This window comes from Netta rufina (genome assembly GCF_964035555.1).
Source record: "Netta rufina genome assembly, chromosome: 2".
Lineage (NCBI taxonomy): Eukaryota > Metazoa > Chordata > Aves > Anseriformes > Anatidae > Netta > Netta rufina.
This window is the reverse complement of record NC_140124.1, coordinates 118,067,222-118,083,675: the sequence shown is the minus strand read 5'-3', so window position 1 is coordinate 118,083,675 and position 16,454 is coordinate 118,067,222. Positions and strand designations below refer to the sequence as shown.

Sequence of the window (16,454 nt, the reverse complement as noted above, 5' to 3'; positions counted from 1 at the left end):
CCAAGTGAGCTTCATTTAACATCTGGCATTTCTGAAAAAGGATAATTAATCAACTGTTGATCTGGATGCTTAGGATTTCCTCTTTATTGATCTAGTCAGCTGTCTAGAAAGGTGCAGCACTACGTATTTCAGGGCCATCAGCTGTTCTCCAGTCCTTTCTCCTGTCATTGTGCCTCACCTTAACAGCAAACACCAGACTGATTTTCTGATTGACAGCATGTTGAAGTTATTTCAGCTTTCCTGCTTCCAGACCCGTCTTCTTTGTAGCTATGCTGCAAACTGTATTCATTGACCTTATTTTTGCTCGTTTTAGCTAGGCTTTGTGTAGCACAAGTATAGATGCTAACAGTGACTTTATTTGATCAAGCTATCATTTTTCCTTAAACTAGTTATCACAGAGCTGAGGCTCTCTGTGAAGACATGGTGTTCCTGAGATCTTAAGTCTTTTTTTTTTTTTTTCATTCCATAGTTTGAACAACAGAAATTGAGTTTTTGAGCTTTTTGATATGTCTCAGAGTATTAAATGCTTGAATGGTGAATCTCTGGAAGAGTTATGAGGATCAGATAGTTAGTGACATCTGATCCTCCCCAGGAAGTAGGCAGGGCAGAAATTTGCAGCCCAGTTGGTGCAATAACTTTGAAACTGTAAAGAAAGGGTTGGCTGCAACTCTGATACGTGGTGAAATGCCAGTATTTGGATCTTGGATGTGTTCAGATTTTGTGTTTAATGGAAGGTACTCCAATAAGTGGACTTGCCCAGCTGATTTTTTTCATCCACATATTGTTAATCGTGTGCTGTATGAGTGGTGGAAAGCTCTTCGGTTAGTGGAGTTTGAAAAATTCGTGCAATAGTGGAGGCTGAGATACTCTTATTGTTCAAGTTTCCTAATTACAGTGTCTTGAACAGTTTTGTCTTCCTTGATAGAAACTGTGTATTTGTTTGAAGTAGCTTGACTTCAAAGGGAAGACATCTCTTTATAATAAAAGCTTACTATCCACCAGGCTAGAGAATATGTGGAAGTGCTGAGGAAAAACACGACTTCATGTACTTTACTTTCTCTAAGAATATATTTCAGGCACTTAGAGCTGCTCTTTCTTCTTCAGGTTTGTGTGGCTTCTTTTCTGCTCTGCTTTAAGGTTAAAGCTGCTTTGCGCACTGGTTATTACATTAAATGCTAGAAGCAGCTGTGCATAGCACTCGAGTTCAGGCACTTGTGATATCCTGGGGCTCAGTGTAGCAGCTCTGCAGAACAGACTTGTGGTGGTTCTGTCCTCTTGGTGCTCAGGCTGCCCAAGGTGAACTAGCTGCAGCTTTGGAAGAGCTTGCTTCCCCTTGAGGGAAGTAGAGAGGCAGGGCTAGCTTGTGCTTATGGTTTTGTTCATAGAATACACAGCCAGACTCAACAAAGGGGAGGAGTGTGGAAGTGACAGTATGTGAAAGACTTCCTGGATTTTATTCAAGCATAATGACAAATGGCATCACTTAACTAGTCTCTCGTTGTGGTTGATCAGAAGGATATATCAATTTTTACTGTAACAGGCGTTGGAACACTGAGATACGATTAGGGTTTCAAAGCTTAATTCCACTTTCCTCAAATCTCCAACTTCAATATTAGTGTGCTGAAAAGGACTGCATCTGCAAGTAACTGTCGAACTGAAAAATTTCCAGGCACTGTTACAATCCTGGATACGCTCTGATAAAGTGTATTAACATATAATGATGAGCAGAAGTACCTGTCTCTTGTTGAATGCTCTTACAAGTCTATGATCTTCTGCCCTCTCCTTATTTTTACAGGAAAATCATCAGCGTGTTTGTATCTTCTTCGATTATGCAAAACGCGGTAAAAACACTGCATGGTCCTACTTCCTGCCGATGTTGAATCGACAAGATCTTTTCACTGTGCATATGGTAAGCTTCAAATGAATCCACCTCTGAAGATGAGGAAGAATGCTGGCTTTATTTTCCTTTTGGAGTTTGAAACTTAATCTACTGCCTGGACTTCAAAGTTTTCTAGTTGGAGTCATTCTTAATATAAGCTGGACTTAACCACTCTTTAGAAGGAAAAGCTGTATTGTTTGCTGATGTTTGGGTTTTCGGGGAGACTAGAGTAGATTTTAAGGATTCAGAAAAGAAAGGATTTTAGAATTAGGCACAGTAAGGTGTAACTAGAGAAGTAAATTCTGTAACAGCTACCAGTCCATGCTCCTCTTCCTATATGAACATTAGAATTTCAGTTCTAATCCTGTGACAAATCTTGCTGAACGTTACTCTGTCAAATTTTTATAACACTGCTTGAAGTCTTCTTAAAATGGTTTGTAAGCATACTAGGGAGGAAACAGCAGCTGTTGTTGTAGTGGGTTTACCCTGGATGGCTGGAAAAAAGGCCCCGCCCAGTTGCTTGTCCCGTTCCCCACAGTGGGATGCGAGGGCATTGGAATGGTGAAAGTGAGAAAACTCATGATTTGAGAGTAGGCAGTTTAGTAAGTGAAGGAGGCTTGGGGGTGGTGGTGGTGGGGTGGCAACAAACAGAAATGGGGCAAAAAGGCCCCAAAAAACAGAACAACAAATGATGGAAAAGCAATCCCTCACCACCAGCAGACTGATGTTCAGCCAGTCACTGAGCTGCTTTGGAAGCTTCCCTACCAGCTTTCTTACTGAGTGTGATGTTATATAGAATGACAAAATGGTTTGGGTTGGAAGGGACCTTAAAGATCACCCAGTTCCAACCCCTGTCACAGGCAGGGACACCTTCCACTAGCCCAGGTTGCTGAAAGCCCCATCCAGCCTGGCCTTGAACACTTAACTCAGAACATAGCTGTTTGAGTTCAGGTCAGATGTCCTTGCTGTGTCTCTTGCACCTCTGTCCAGCCTACTTGCTGCGAACGCCAAGTGAGAAACAGAGGCAGCCTTGGTGTTGTGCAAGCACCGTTTGGCAATATCTAAAACACTGGTGTGTTAGCAGCTGTTTTGGTCACCAGCCTAAAACATGGCACCATGTGGGCTGCTATGAAGAAAATTAGGTCCATTGCAGTACAGTGGCAAGGGCCCTGCAATAGACTTCCCACTGCATCATGGAGCTGTATGCAGGTAAACTAACACCTGCTTCAGTAATTTTTTTAGACTGTTTCTTTATGTATTAGTTAGCTCAGATATTTCTGCTTATATGCTGCAGGCTGTAGCACGTAGTTACTTTAAAAATAATTTGAGAAGGCTGGCATAGAAATGCACTCCTCTGATTCGTTGTGTGTAGTCTTATGCTGTAGACCTAATGAAAACTCTTAGTCTGGCACCATTTTTATGTCTCAACTTCATTCTTAAGTTCCACCTTTCCTTCTGGTTTTCTGTTTTTCTTTCTGTAGGTTGGAACCTTCTTCCATCTTGAAAATGACTTGCTTGAACTTAAGTACAAAATACATGGTTGCCAACTATTAAATTTGTGTTGACATTTGCTTAAAGTAAGCTTGCTCATTTATGTCTTAGATCATTAAGTGTCTTACTGCTGGTGGATTTCTGACTGTAGTAGAATCCTGCAGGCATAGCCCACTGATAGGCCCATTCTGAGTTCTTTGGACCTTTTGTGAACTTCAGCAGCTATGGCTATCTGATAACCTTGTGAAATTGCACCAGTTACTAGGAAGTAGAAGCAAAAGAAAGGTGAAGTTGCTAGGCACAGAGATAGAAACCTGTTTTCCATGTAAGGGGCCATCCTTTACTTAAACTTAATTTCTGGAGCTGGTAGGACTGTTCTCTAACACTGGAGACTGAACTGTTGGATTTGAATATCTGTTAATTCCATTCTCTTTCAGGCTGCAAGAATTATTGCCAAACTGGCTGCTTGGGGGAGAGAACTTATGGAGGGCAGTGACTTGAATTACTATTTCAACTGGATTAAAACTCAGCTAAGTTCACAGGTAAAAAGCTACTTCTGTTTAAGCTTTACAGTGACTCTACATTTAAAAGTTTGAATTAAAAAATAAGACTTGATTTTTCTGTTGGTTACTGTACGTTGTCTACTGGGCAGTAAGGAACCATGAGGGTTTTCTGTCTCACTGAATTGTTTTGCTTCTCCTAGCTTGTTTCTAGGAAGGAAAAATCCCATGGCAACAGGAATTGAATGTGGAAACTTTTTTCCAGTTTACTATAAGTCTTTTTGTAGTTGCCACTTGAAACTAAATAAATCCTGATTTATTTGGACAGAACTTGTATGGCATTACCTCCTGCTTCCTGCTGGCATGTCCTTCAGATATGAATCTTCCTCCTTTGCCTCCTGTTTTGAGGTTTACCTGTTTCTTCACCTCAGTCCTTATCAAAACCTAGTGATTCATCATTCTCTAAGGTAGTGCCAAAACAGAAGTAGATTACAGAGAACAGAGAAACATAATTCAGTATGTTTAGTAACAGTGTATTTTTGCATAGGTTTCCTAATTGTAGTTTTATTAAGAATTCTGTTTTTCTCTGAAAGAATCTTAGAATTTCTTACAGAAAGATTCAAAAGAGCTTTTGAATCCAAAGATAATGGTGGATAAAAGTCTTAAATCTATGCTTAAGCTAAAAAGGAAAAAAAATGAAATTGTGGCATGCCACGATAAGCATATTCCTCTAGACATGATGGTGTGTGTGAAAGAAATACAATATATTATCATAATATATTAACCAGAAAAAATATCTAATAAATTCTTAACATCTTATGACTAGAGGGATGGGAAAATTGAAGCGGTGTTGGGAACAGCCTTTCTGTATGTGTGAAGGACAGCTCTGATTTTACACTTTTTTTTTCCCTAGAAGTTACGTGGTTCTGTGGAAGCAGGAGCAGTCTCCACAAGTGATGTGAGTGTTTCTTTTGAGCTTTTCAATCTGCTGTTTAAGGCAGGTGATAACCACTCCTTGGATTAAGGTGCAGAGGTGTTCTGATATCCATAATAAAGAAAATGCTTCAAATGGAACTGTACAACAACAGAGTGCCAGGTGATGGCGCCAAGAAACAAAAGTATTTTTAAAATCACCGGTTTCACAGAAAATGCTGGCAGTGGAAGTATGTATTTCCAAAGTTGGATTGGGTTGTGAAAACTGTAGATGTATCTGGTATCCTTATTGATAAAACTTGAAGGAATGGTGGGCAAATTCATCTAATATTTGAACGATGCTGTTTAGCACCAAACTGTCTGACTAATATGAGACAAGGTATGAAGTTTCTGGGTCTTGTAATGTGCAGAACTTACAGCACATCAACTGTTAAAGCAAACATTGCCCCGGAAACTTCTGTAGCATGAAATTGCAAGAGTGCTTTTGAAGCTATAAACTGTTTATATTTGAATAGCCTGAATTCAGGGGAAAGTGGATTGTTCTTTTCTCATCAGTGTTCATTTACATTAAATTTCTTGTGGCTATAATGGGTACTAGGCTCCAAGATGAATTTAGGCAGTATAGCAAATGCAAGTGATGATAACACTTGATTTTCATCTTTGTTGTGGCACAGCGAGGCAGTTTACTTTGCCTTTTGAATGTGGAGCGGGATTCAGTGTGGGTTTTGTTCCTCTTGTAACCTGAAAGTGTTTGTAGTCTTTCAGAAGACTTAAATATGAGCCTGGAATTTGTTTCCTTTCTAAAAGCAGTCATAGCTTTAAAGCATTAGCTTCCTGTAGAGAAAAGCCTCTTAAATTACCACCTGACCGGGATTTAAAATAGTAAAGATGAAAGACTGCTATGTATGGCCGTAGGTAGGGGGGAAATTACAACCTGAGAGTGGTAGTTGAAGTATTTCAGTAGTTTGTGTGTAGTTCAATGTCCCATACTGTTAGGTTGTGTTAGGCTCTGTCATATGGCCATATGACAGTAAATAGTTCTATTGCACGCCATACCACTTGCTGCAGAGCTGTTTAGCAGTTCCAGTTTGGTTAGAAATGTGTTCATTGTGCTTTAGCACTGAATGGATGTACCACTGCAGGGTCCCAGAGCAGCAGAACTGATGGTACAAATACGTTCCAGGATAATTAAGTTGGGCAAGTTTGCTGTTGATTTTGTTTCTGATTTCAGATCTTGCTTGGGTTGCATTTCCAAGCAGGTCCTAACTAATTTATATCAGAGTAAACTGGTGATGCAAGTGTAAAATTTTAGATTGGAAATGATGTCTGGGACTTCAGAAATTTCAATTGTAATAGGGTTGTAAGAGAATGCCTTAAGAAGTTCAGTAGTACACAGGTTGGTGATGCAGATGTTAATACATTACTTGGGGCAGAAGTGTTTGTGTTTATACTATATAATTTGCATGAAAATGTGAGAGCAAATAGCTATCCAGTGAAATAAATGTTATTTGATTTGGATCTAGGTGTTTGGACTCACTTTTAACAAAAAGGTCTTAAAAATAAGGATGAATTCATTCTGTGACCTTCATCAGATATTGCTCGGTTTCTTTTATCTTATTTTCCTATGGGCTGGCCTGATTTATTTCTTCCAGTAAATGTTTGAAAGGTTTGACCTTGAGTTATGTGACTGATCTACCGTGAGACTTTTAAGACACTTAATAAAGAAAAAGGCTTATAGGAAAAAATATTTTATCTGCAGGGTGTCTGAGTGTTAGCGAAGATAATACCAGAATCTGAGCACGAAGGGAGAATAAAATGCCACTTCTGTAATACCTTGATCTTTCTTTTTAATGACCAAAAAAGCATTTTTGAATTTCAGCTGATCTTGTTACTACATGAAAAATACGTACATTTAGAGTTAGAAAGCTGTTTAATGATTAAGTCTGTGACAGTTCATAAAGGAATCTGGATGAAAATGGAATTCAGCGATGCATCTCAGCATTTTTCTGATGTGAAAGTTTTACTCATTTTTCTTTTCTTGGCACGGTGTTATGTGCTAAGACTTCAATGAATACAGAAAAAATTAAAATGCAGGGCTAAAGTTTGAGGATGGTTTTGTGTACTCATCTTCCTAATGTTATCTTTTTTGTGTAAATACACATCTCGTTATGGTGAGCGTGGTCCTCTGTGGCACATGCATAGGAAAACATAAAGCTGTAATGGCTTCGCTGCTGCTCTGAGTCAAGAACAGAAATGGGAAGAAACTGAGCTCAGTTCCTCTGACTACAAAGGCCTCCAGCAGACTTAAGCAGGCTCTGTAAAAGTTGGCTGATTTATTTTCTGCTATGCTCTAGAGAGTAGTAATTGATTCAGTTGATCAAATGGCTCTGGCACTATAATCAAACAGAAGGTAGCCTTCATATGTGCTAAAAGAAGGCACGTTCAAATGAGCTATCCATAATCTACTGCTGGCATGGTAAAATGGCATTGCTTGCATAACACTTCTTTCCTATTCAAAATGCTTCTGTTTGTATTTTGCTTCCCGCCTTTCCTTTTCTTGTCCTTTTTTAAAATTTAAATAGGGGCTTGGAAAGCATTATATGGGTGAGCTGTTCTTAACTCACAAGTGTTGCTGAAGAAAAGTGTACTGAAATATGCCAGTAGAGCCTAGCTTGGAAAACTGAGCTTTAGCCTTTGCCACCTAACTCTTCTTGTAAGAAGTGATGTGTTCTTCTTTCCACCCAGAGCTCCCAGTATGTGCAGTGCGTTGCTGGATGCCTGCAGCTGATGCTAAGGGTCAACGAATATCGCTTTGCGTGGGTAGAAGCAGATGGGGTAAACTGGTGAGCTTTTTTTTTTTTTTTTTAACTTTATTTGGATATACTTGACCTTACAATAGCATTTTCCCCAATGACTTCTTTCGGAATAGAATTCTCTTACAAAAGACAGCTTCTTTGTTGGAGTACAAAACGTATTTGTTTTAAAAAATTCATACAGCCAGACAAATAAACTGCAGATGTGGGTACCAATGTGAGGCCTTAATGCTGCTTTACTCTTCATGGAGTAGACATAAATATCTGAAGGGTAATAGACCTGCTGTCTGCCTTCAGCTGAAGATGCTTTGATTGTTTTTTTACTTGTTACAACAAAAACTGAAGAAATAAATTCCTGCTAATTATCATTGTCTTTCAGTTTGGAATTATTTAATTTCAGTATGTTAGTGAAACTAAGAAATAGGTTCTAGAGCTAAGATCCTGTCTTTTAATTTATTTTACATATGGCTTCAAATAGATCTTAGTTCAAATTCACTGCACAAGTATCTTTGCATGAGCCTAGGATGTTATCGCTCATCTTTAAAAGTTGTAAATAACTTTTCTATCATGTATGTCTGTTGGGGACAGTGGCTATACAGTTTTCATTTTAAGAAAAAATGGCACTGTTCTCTGAGCTGGAGAAAAGTCAAAGTGTTCAGTAAAATTATTTTGGGCAGTCATTGGTGGTATGAAATTTGGCAAGGGTTAAAAGCTGGGTTCTGCACTTGTGATGCCTGACACAGCTGCAGGATGGGAAATGTGACTGGGGAGTGGCCCTGTGGAGAGGGACCTGGGGTGCTGGTCAACAGCAGGCTCAATGTGAGCCAGCAGCATGCTTTGGCAGCTGAGAAGACAAACCTTATTTTGGGATGCATTAAGAATAGCAATCTGGTCCAAAAAAGTGGTTCTCCCACTTTAGTTTAGTGTTGATATGGCCTCGCCTTGAATATTCTGTGCAGTTCTGGGCTCCAGAATATAAAGGGATGTTCAGGTACTTGAAGCATCCAGAGGTGGGCAACAAAGCTGGTAAAAAGGATGGTAAAGGGCACGTCCTGTGTGGAGAGGCTGGGGATGCTTGGATTGTCCTGTCCAGAGAAAAGGAGGACTAGAGGTCACCCCACTGCTCCCTGCAGCTTCCTGAGGAGGGGAAGCAGAGGGAGGTGCTGGCCTCTGCTCCCTGGGAACTGAAGACAGGATGATTGGGAATGGCACAGAGCTGTGCCAGGGGAGGGTCAGACTGGATGTTAGGAAAAAATGGCTTTATCATGAGGGTGGTCAAACACTGGAACAGGCTTCCTGGTGAGGAGGTTGATGCCCTGTGCTTGTCAGTGTTCAAGAGGCATTTGGTTACTGCCCTTAATGATATGCTTTAACTTTTGGTTATGTCTGAAGAGGTCAGGCAGATGCACTAGATGATTTTTGTAGGTCCCTTTCAACTGAACTATTCTAATTTTAAAATGAAAGGTCAAAATATGTGTCAAGATGATGCTACTGAAACAAAATTTTTCACTAAGGAAGCTGATACAATAAACTATTGAAGTGTTACAGTAAGTCTACATTTCAACCTTGTTTCACTGTTGAGAAGTTTTGAAAGTAATTTTTAATTGGGTTAGTGTTTATTTGGAATGCACTTGTAAATTGCTTTTTAAATTTTCAAAAGTTGAGCTGAACAAAGCTTCTGTGTAATTCTTTTCCTCAGAGGTCTCCTGATACCATTTCTTCTCTGGTTATACTCTGTATGTTTGTCCTGTTACACCTATAACCTTTTTTTCTGAAAACTCACATGCTAACTAGTGATTACTTCAGCTCAATTCAGATGTTAGATGGAGAAATACAATTACAGGAACAAATTCAATCCTTGTAGATTTTGTTCTGCCTTTTTAGTCTTCTTTCTCAACTGAAAAAGCAGCTCTGTTTCTCCTGGAATGACATATAATGCTCGAAACTTCGCACTGGAAAAAGAATCTCAGTAAACTTGAAGGTGGATACACTACCACCGTAGTTCAAATTGAAAAAGCTTCTTTATGGCTGTATGGCTGAGGAGGAAATAAGCATATTTTTTAAAGATGGCTTTCTGAACAAGCTGCTCATGCAATGATAAATACTGGTGCAGGATACTGTGAAGTGGGTTGCATACTCATCTCAGCAGCTCTTTCCAATAAGTTCCTGTTAGACATTTATTTTCACGTTTCTGTGCAGAACAATACAGTGTATGCAGTTAATTTAAAATCAAATTACTCTTCTGTTAATTTTTCAGTATCATGGGAGTCTTGAGCAACAAATGTGGCTTCCAGCTCCAGTATCAGATGATTTTCTGCGTGTGGCTGTTGGCGTTTAGCCCTCAAATGTGTGAATATCTCCGCCGGTATAATATTGTTCCAGTGCTGTCGGATATTCTTCAGGAGTCAGTCAAAGAGAAAGTGACTAGAATCATCCTTGCAGCATTTCGGGTAAGTGTCTTTGGACTGCAATCTTCTCTCAGGTGAGCAGATGTTAGATGCTGCTGATGCACAGCTGTTTCTGTTAGGCATTAGGTATCCTGGAATGAAAGCTTAATTGTCCCTTTTTGTGTGAGCTGAGTTTTGCCATGGGTAGTAGACATGCTGCTGTGGATAATGACTATTGTTCAGTCTCCTAAAATGAGATCGATAAAAATTTTCTTAGTGCAGGCTACTTGAGTTCAAGATACTTTTTTCTGCTGGTCCTAGTCTAAAAGACTGGAGTTCATTAATATCTGATACATTTCTGCCTTATGAAGCAATTAAAATTAATATATTTTAATATATTTTAATCAGGTAGCTCTTTGACTTGAATTCTATCTCCTAGTCCAAAACCCTTGTCTTGGTTACTCTGTCAAGATGAATGAGGATTTGTTGAAGACAAATTTGGACGAGGAGAGGGTAGTTGTTGCTTACTGACTTGCTGATCAGCTGTAACTAGCTGTGTGAAGGTGCTCAATCTATGACTTAAATGGTCTCTCTAACCAAAAGCATCTGTCACTTGAAAAACTGGATGAGGCAGATTATAAGAACATGATTTTTATCCTATTAAAGGAGGTCAGTGATGTGAGGTATCCAGTTGGACTATTCTTACTGTATTCATCTCTTTAGATGTTCTAGTGTGCTTTAGGGCCTTGACGCTAGGATTAGGCAGGGAGCTACAGCAAGACAACTTCCAAAAAAAAAATAATAAAATTGAGGGGCTCAGCAGTTCATTTTCAACTTCTTCCAATTCTTGAAGTTATAAACAGGAGAAAAAACTTCTAGTTCTTAGGGTTAGTGTGTTTTGCAAGACAAGACAAAAATCAAGAGAAGCTTTTTTAATAAATAAAGGCTGAGAAAGAATAAGATGGTTCTGTTACAGGCTTCAGGGAAAATTGGCTGTTTTCTTTTTCCCAACACTGAAGATAAGTGGTAGCATGAGCATGAGGTTTTAAACTGGCTGCCAGGAAATACAGATTAGAAATTAGACGTTAGAACTGTGAATTCTGAAGCAAAGTTAAAATAGGTAGTGGAGGCAAAATAGACCTTTTTCTGTGTGAGAGGTTGCAGTATTAGTTTTGGGGGTCATGGGCGTGATCTGTATAAAGAAGTAGGCTTGAGAATTCTCCAAATCATGCCTGCTGTCCTGCCAAAGGCTTGGCATGAGGCTTAACGACTTGAGTACATTTTCTTTACTGTCTGACTTCTAAGTTGTTCTGGTTTACCTCTTTGGTAAGTTAGTTATATGAAGTATGTAATTATATTTTTATCTGTAAAGCAACTGTCTATATTATATCATTTAGTTTCTCTGTTTACCTATTAAAATTTTTTCCTTGTTTTCTGTATTTCCTTGATTTCATTGCATTTTATGCCCCTCTCGTAGCTGTGACTCATTTTGTACTGTGAAACTTATCAGTGAATAGTTCAGTGATCCATTCTCCTTAGTCATATGTTTGTATTTTCCTAATACATCCTTTCACTATAAAAAGCTTGAATACTGCTCTTTGGTGTGAGTTATGTAATAGTATTTGGAGTAGCTGTCTATATATCTCTGTGGAAACTTTATATACCTGCTCCTTAAAAGACAAAATTTAAGTTCAAGGTCCATGATTTGTTCTTTTGTTAGCACTTACAACTCTAAGTAGGTAATTTTGCATTACTTTGTGTAAATTACCTTCTCTTGCTGAAATAGAAATGCATCTTTTTCCACACATTAATGGCCACATACAATTAACTTTAAAAGCAGTAATACGACTTACTTTCAATAGGCAAATTTTAGTAGTTCTTTGCAGTGTTCTACCTTACTAATAACTTAAGTATAGGGGTTCTGTGATATAACTAGTGATGCAGCCTAATTTCTTCTGTGTGGTTGCATAGCTTATTTCTGGTAGGTGTTAAGGCTTATTTATATGGACACACCTTCTGTTTGCTAAGGACAGCATCTTTTACATGGAATTTATCTCGTGGAAAATGTAGGTGGCTAGCTCTGAACAACGTAATTTGAAGCTGATTGAGTAGAAACGTAATGAATAAATGACATTGGAACTTGACTATTATATTCTGTGCTTCTAATTCCAGTCTTACCAATAAGCATCTCTTTGAATAAAAATACATAGAATGTTCCCAATTTCAAAAGAAGCTGATCTAATCCAGATGCTAGCTTTTTAGATAGAAAGATGACTTTTTTTTCTTAAAAAGGCTTTCATGCTCTGTACCGATGTTGCACCCAAAGCTAAAACGATAATTCCAGATAAAACCAATTGTTCATGGTAGAGTTTCTGGGATTTGGGGTATTTAAGTGTGCCCTTTTTTCTTTGAATAGTCTTTCTAGTCAGCCCTATTTAACATGGAAAATGAAAAAAAAAAACAGGTAATTAATACTTTTTTATATTTAAGGTAGCATACCATCTAGGAGGAAAAGAGTCTGAGTAACCCAGACTTGAATGCAGTGTTATTTGTGCTTTTCATCTTGCATGGTTGCATTACTTTGCTTTTGCAAGCTAGAGCCCAATTTTTTTTGTTTAAAATTCCTCTTGGTCTGCTACAGTGACGCATGTGAATACTCCTGTGTAGCAGTGTCTGCCCTAGGTGACACCGCTAAATGTAGGTGTAAAGCAGCTATTGTTTGGTAAACTCGTACTTCTTTGGAGACGTTATTTCAGGAATTGCTCAATTCTGCCTAATGGTCACTTATTAAAATAAATTGTTCCAATAAGAATTTCTCAATGGTACTAGTCGGTCAAAACAGTCTGTCCTTAAAAACAAAAAACAACCTTTTGTTTTTCTAGAATTTGCTGGAGAAATCGACTGAGAGAGAAACTCGCCAAGAGTATGCTCTTGCCATGATTCAGTGTAAAGTCTTAAAGCAGCTAGAGAATTTGGATCAGCAGAAATATGATGATGAAGACATAAGTGAAGATATCAAGTTTCTACTGGACAAGCTTGGTGAGAGCGTGCAAGACCTCAGGTATGTTTTAAGTATGAACTTCTCAAAAAGTGTAATTATATGAATGTTGGTAAAACCTTTTTACTTTAAAGCTGTATAATATATGGAATTATGATACTTAAATGATAGCTGATAATAAGAATCTCCGTACATTCTCTATCTATAAAAGTTTCCTATTCGAAATGAGTATATGCTGGCTGAATAGAAAATAAATTTTCACTTCTGGATATATAATCTTCTTAACTGATAATTATGTGACAACAATAGGTTTATAGGAGTTCTAATCTAAGCTAAAAACTAATTAGCATACATCTTGCTGTCCAGGCTAACTCAAGTTTTTGCTAGTGCTTACCTAACTTTTGCTCTTGTGTGTAAATTGAACTGTGTTGTAGTTGCTATCAAAAGTTTGATTCTATGAAAGATAAGGACCAGGATCCTTGATTAGGGAAGTTAAAGCAGAAACCATGCAAAACAGATGACAGATTCCCAAAAGTGTAGTGTTACGTGTTTTTTCTTCAGGATTCCTGTTTTGGAGTGGATGGAGGGCATTTTTCTCTTACCTTTCATGCCTTTTTGTATTTTTCATCTGAACTCTGAGACAGGGAGCAGTTCTCATGCGCTGATGACAGCAGTCTTCCAATTGTGTTAAATGTATCATAACAAATTGTGCTCCAGCTCTGTCTTGCTAGGCACAGGCTTTGGTGTATGGTTCAGACTCTATTTGTGGCAACATAGCCAGTATTTCATTCAGGTCTTTTGTTCTGCAGCTCCTTCGATGAGTACAGTTCCGAGCTCAAGTCGGGAAGGCTGGAGTGGAGTCCTGTGCACAAGTCTGAAAAGTTTTGGCGGGAGAACGCTGTAAGATTAAATGAAAAGAACTATGAACTACTCAAGTAGGTTTTCAAGTCTTGAATTATATCAATCTTTAATATTTTCAATATTGAACTGAGCCTGTATTTAATGCTTTATTTGTGTGAATGTGTAGAATGAGATGCAAGTCAGAGCATCTTTCTGTTGTTAGAATGGATGGTCCTTACTTAGTACTTTTTCTAATTTTTTCCAAAAGCTGAATTATTTACTTGCTTCTACTGGTCAAAATGTATTGATGATAGAGGGAATATCTCTAGCTTAACCCAGCTGCAGATGTGTACAGTTGAATCTTTTAATGCCTGCACTTGAAAAACAGCTATAATAATAGACATGTTAAAAACATTTTTAATTATGCTAATTGTAATTGTGTTTTGTCTTGTCATTGATATGAGCAATGAGCTTTTCTCTTGAGTAGTTGGGAGTCGAAAGTAGTGGTACTATTTCATGGAAAATCAGTGTTACTGAGATATATACAGTCTGTTTTTACTTGGGACACAGTTTGGTGTAAGTTTGTTAGATGAAGTGAAGCTGAAGCTTAAGTTTATTCTTATTGCGGTCAAGGACTTATTTGCTGACTTCTGGAAGCATGTACTCAAAAGGTGTCTGGGTTTTAAACTTCTGTGGGAGCTGTTAGTTGTCTAATTTTGTTGTCATTAACTGATAGTATGTGGTGATCTTTCTGTTTGGTGTTCACTAATGAGTGCAAGACCTAACAGCAGGCAGGACGTCAAGTGAAATATGCATGATGTTGGAAGACAGTGAATGTACCGAGTCTGAAATTTAGGTGCATTTTAGTCTGCACTGAGACTTCATCAAGCCCAGTCTGATAAGTCACTTTGAGGGCATGTTCTTAAATATTTAGTATTGCAGACAAAAAAAATAAAATAGCTGCTGCCAACTGCAACATGAATATAATGTTGAGATTTAGTATTGCAGTTACTACAGGAAATACTTTGCTCTGTTCTTCTCTCCAGATTTTGGGACAGTTTAGCTAGATATATCGTACTTGTACTAACACAAAGACAGTGATCTACAATAGTTCCTTCAAAAAAACAAAAAACAAAAACAAACAACACAACAGCAAAAACAAAAATGTGGAGAGATTCTTGTATCTAAGAATTTCTCTTATGTTGTAAGGCATTTGACAAACAATTCTCTTTTCGCTTCAAGCCCTGTCACTTTATTTTCCTTTATCTACCATGTTACTCTTTTTCTAACTCTAATATACTTCAACTTACTGTTGAACTCACTGTTCTTTCTGCCGTCAACTATGACTGACTTCTTAAGCGAGTGATGCTGGACTTGTTTGGAATTTAGTAAATACTTGTAATAATTCTGTTAATGAAAGCCAAGTCTCTATTGTTTTAAATGCAATGACATATTTGAAAAAAGTTCTGCTTTACTGTTTGCGTGACTTGTAGTGTTGTTTTTGTTTGCCAGCTTGATTATTTCAGTTTATCAGTTTGAGGGGAGGAAAAAAAAAAACACAAAAGCAACAAAAACAAACAAACAAAAAAAACCCTGGGACTTGTTTGTTTTCTAGGATCCTGACAAAACTTCTGGAGGTTTCTGATGACCCACAAGTGCTGGCTGTAGCTGCTCATGATGTGGGAGAATATGTACGACACTATCCCCGTGGGAAACGGTAAGAAAAAGGCCAATATGCTTAACACTTGGCTACTATACACTTCACCTGATTTTTTTCTAATTTATATTAAAATGTTACATAGGGATTGCAGGTGATGACTAAGGTAATTCATTGGGAAGGTGTTTACAGATAAGTTTTCTCCACTGTTAAGGGATGCTAGAATATATGAAGTCAAAGACCTAGTCTGCGTTTTCCTATGTCTAAAGCAATCTTAAGTTTTTCAGACTAAAGCAGCAGATATGCATGGGAAGAAATAAGAACAGCTGTTTAGTTACTGAGGGCAAAAGCAACATGGTAATTATTGGACTATACATATTGGACTTAGAATAGTGATGGGTTATTTCCACAAGGATTAAGTCTATTTTGTGACTTAAAACCATCAAGAAGATTTTTGTCACAAACAATTGGCATTGTAACTTCAGTGGCGTTAGCACAGACTCAGTTTTCGCATTATTTTTACTGTGTCATCTTGTGGCTATATAAGTATAAATTTTAATTGAAAATGTTAATTTATTGTAAACCTGAATTCTAGTCAAAATATACAGACACTACTGTATTTGCTTTGCTTAACTCTGAGCTAAGAAATTACTTGCTGAATAATTGCATCTCTAATGAAGAGAGACTGCTGAAACAGAAAGGGGCCTTTCAGTTTTGCAGAAATCATGCTCATCAGTCACCAAGGTGACATGTGACTTAATTTCTCTAGCAATGAAGCTGTCAGGTTTTGGTTTCTGCATAGGGTTTAACAGGGAGGATGGCATGGTTTTCTGAGCTTGTTGGAAATGGCGTGAACGTTTCTTGTGTAGACTGCTATCTTGACATTAGCAGCATCATGAACACCAGACTGCAACTTGATGCCATATGCTAGAAAGACTTGCTCAAGTACTCACAGA

General features: G+C 38.0%; 1 protein-coding gene across 2 annotated transcripts in view; it reads left to right on the top strand.

The window, feature by feature from the left end:
- Window positions 1-16,454, top strand: part of ATP6V1H (ATPase H+ transporting V1 subunit H) — a 39,622-nt gene that overhangs the window by 9,286 nt on the left and 13,882 nt on the right. For both annotated transcript variants that reach the window (XM_084306957.1, XM_084306958.1), the window contains exons 5-12: window positions 1,796-1,909; window positions 3,808-3,912; window positions 4,784-4,828; window positions 7,549-7,646; window positions 9,874-10,066; window positions 12,886-13,064; window positions 13,811-13,936; window positions 15,457-15,558. In XM_084306957.1, the coding sequence (XP_084163083.1) occupies window positions 1,796-1,909; window positions 3,808-3,912; window positions 4,784-4,828; window positions 7,549-7,646; window positions 9,874-10,066; window positions 12,886-13,064; window positions 13,811-13,936; window positions 15,457-15,558 (962 nt within the window). The remainder of the gene's footprint in view (window positions 1-1,795; window positions 1,910-3,807; window positions 3,913-4,783; window positions 4,829-7,548; window positions 7,647-9,873; window positions 10,067-12,885; window positions 13,065-13,810; window positions 13,937-15,456; window positions 15,559-16,454) is intronic.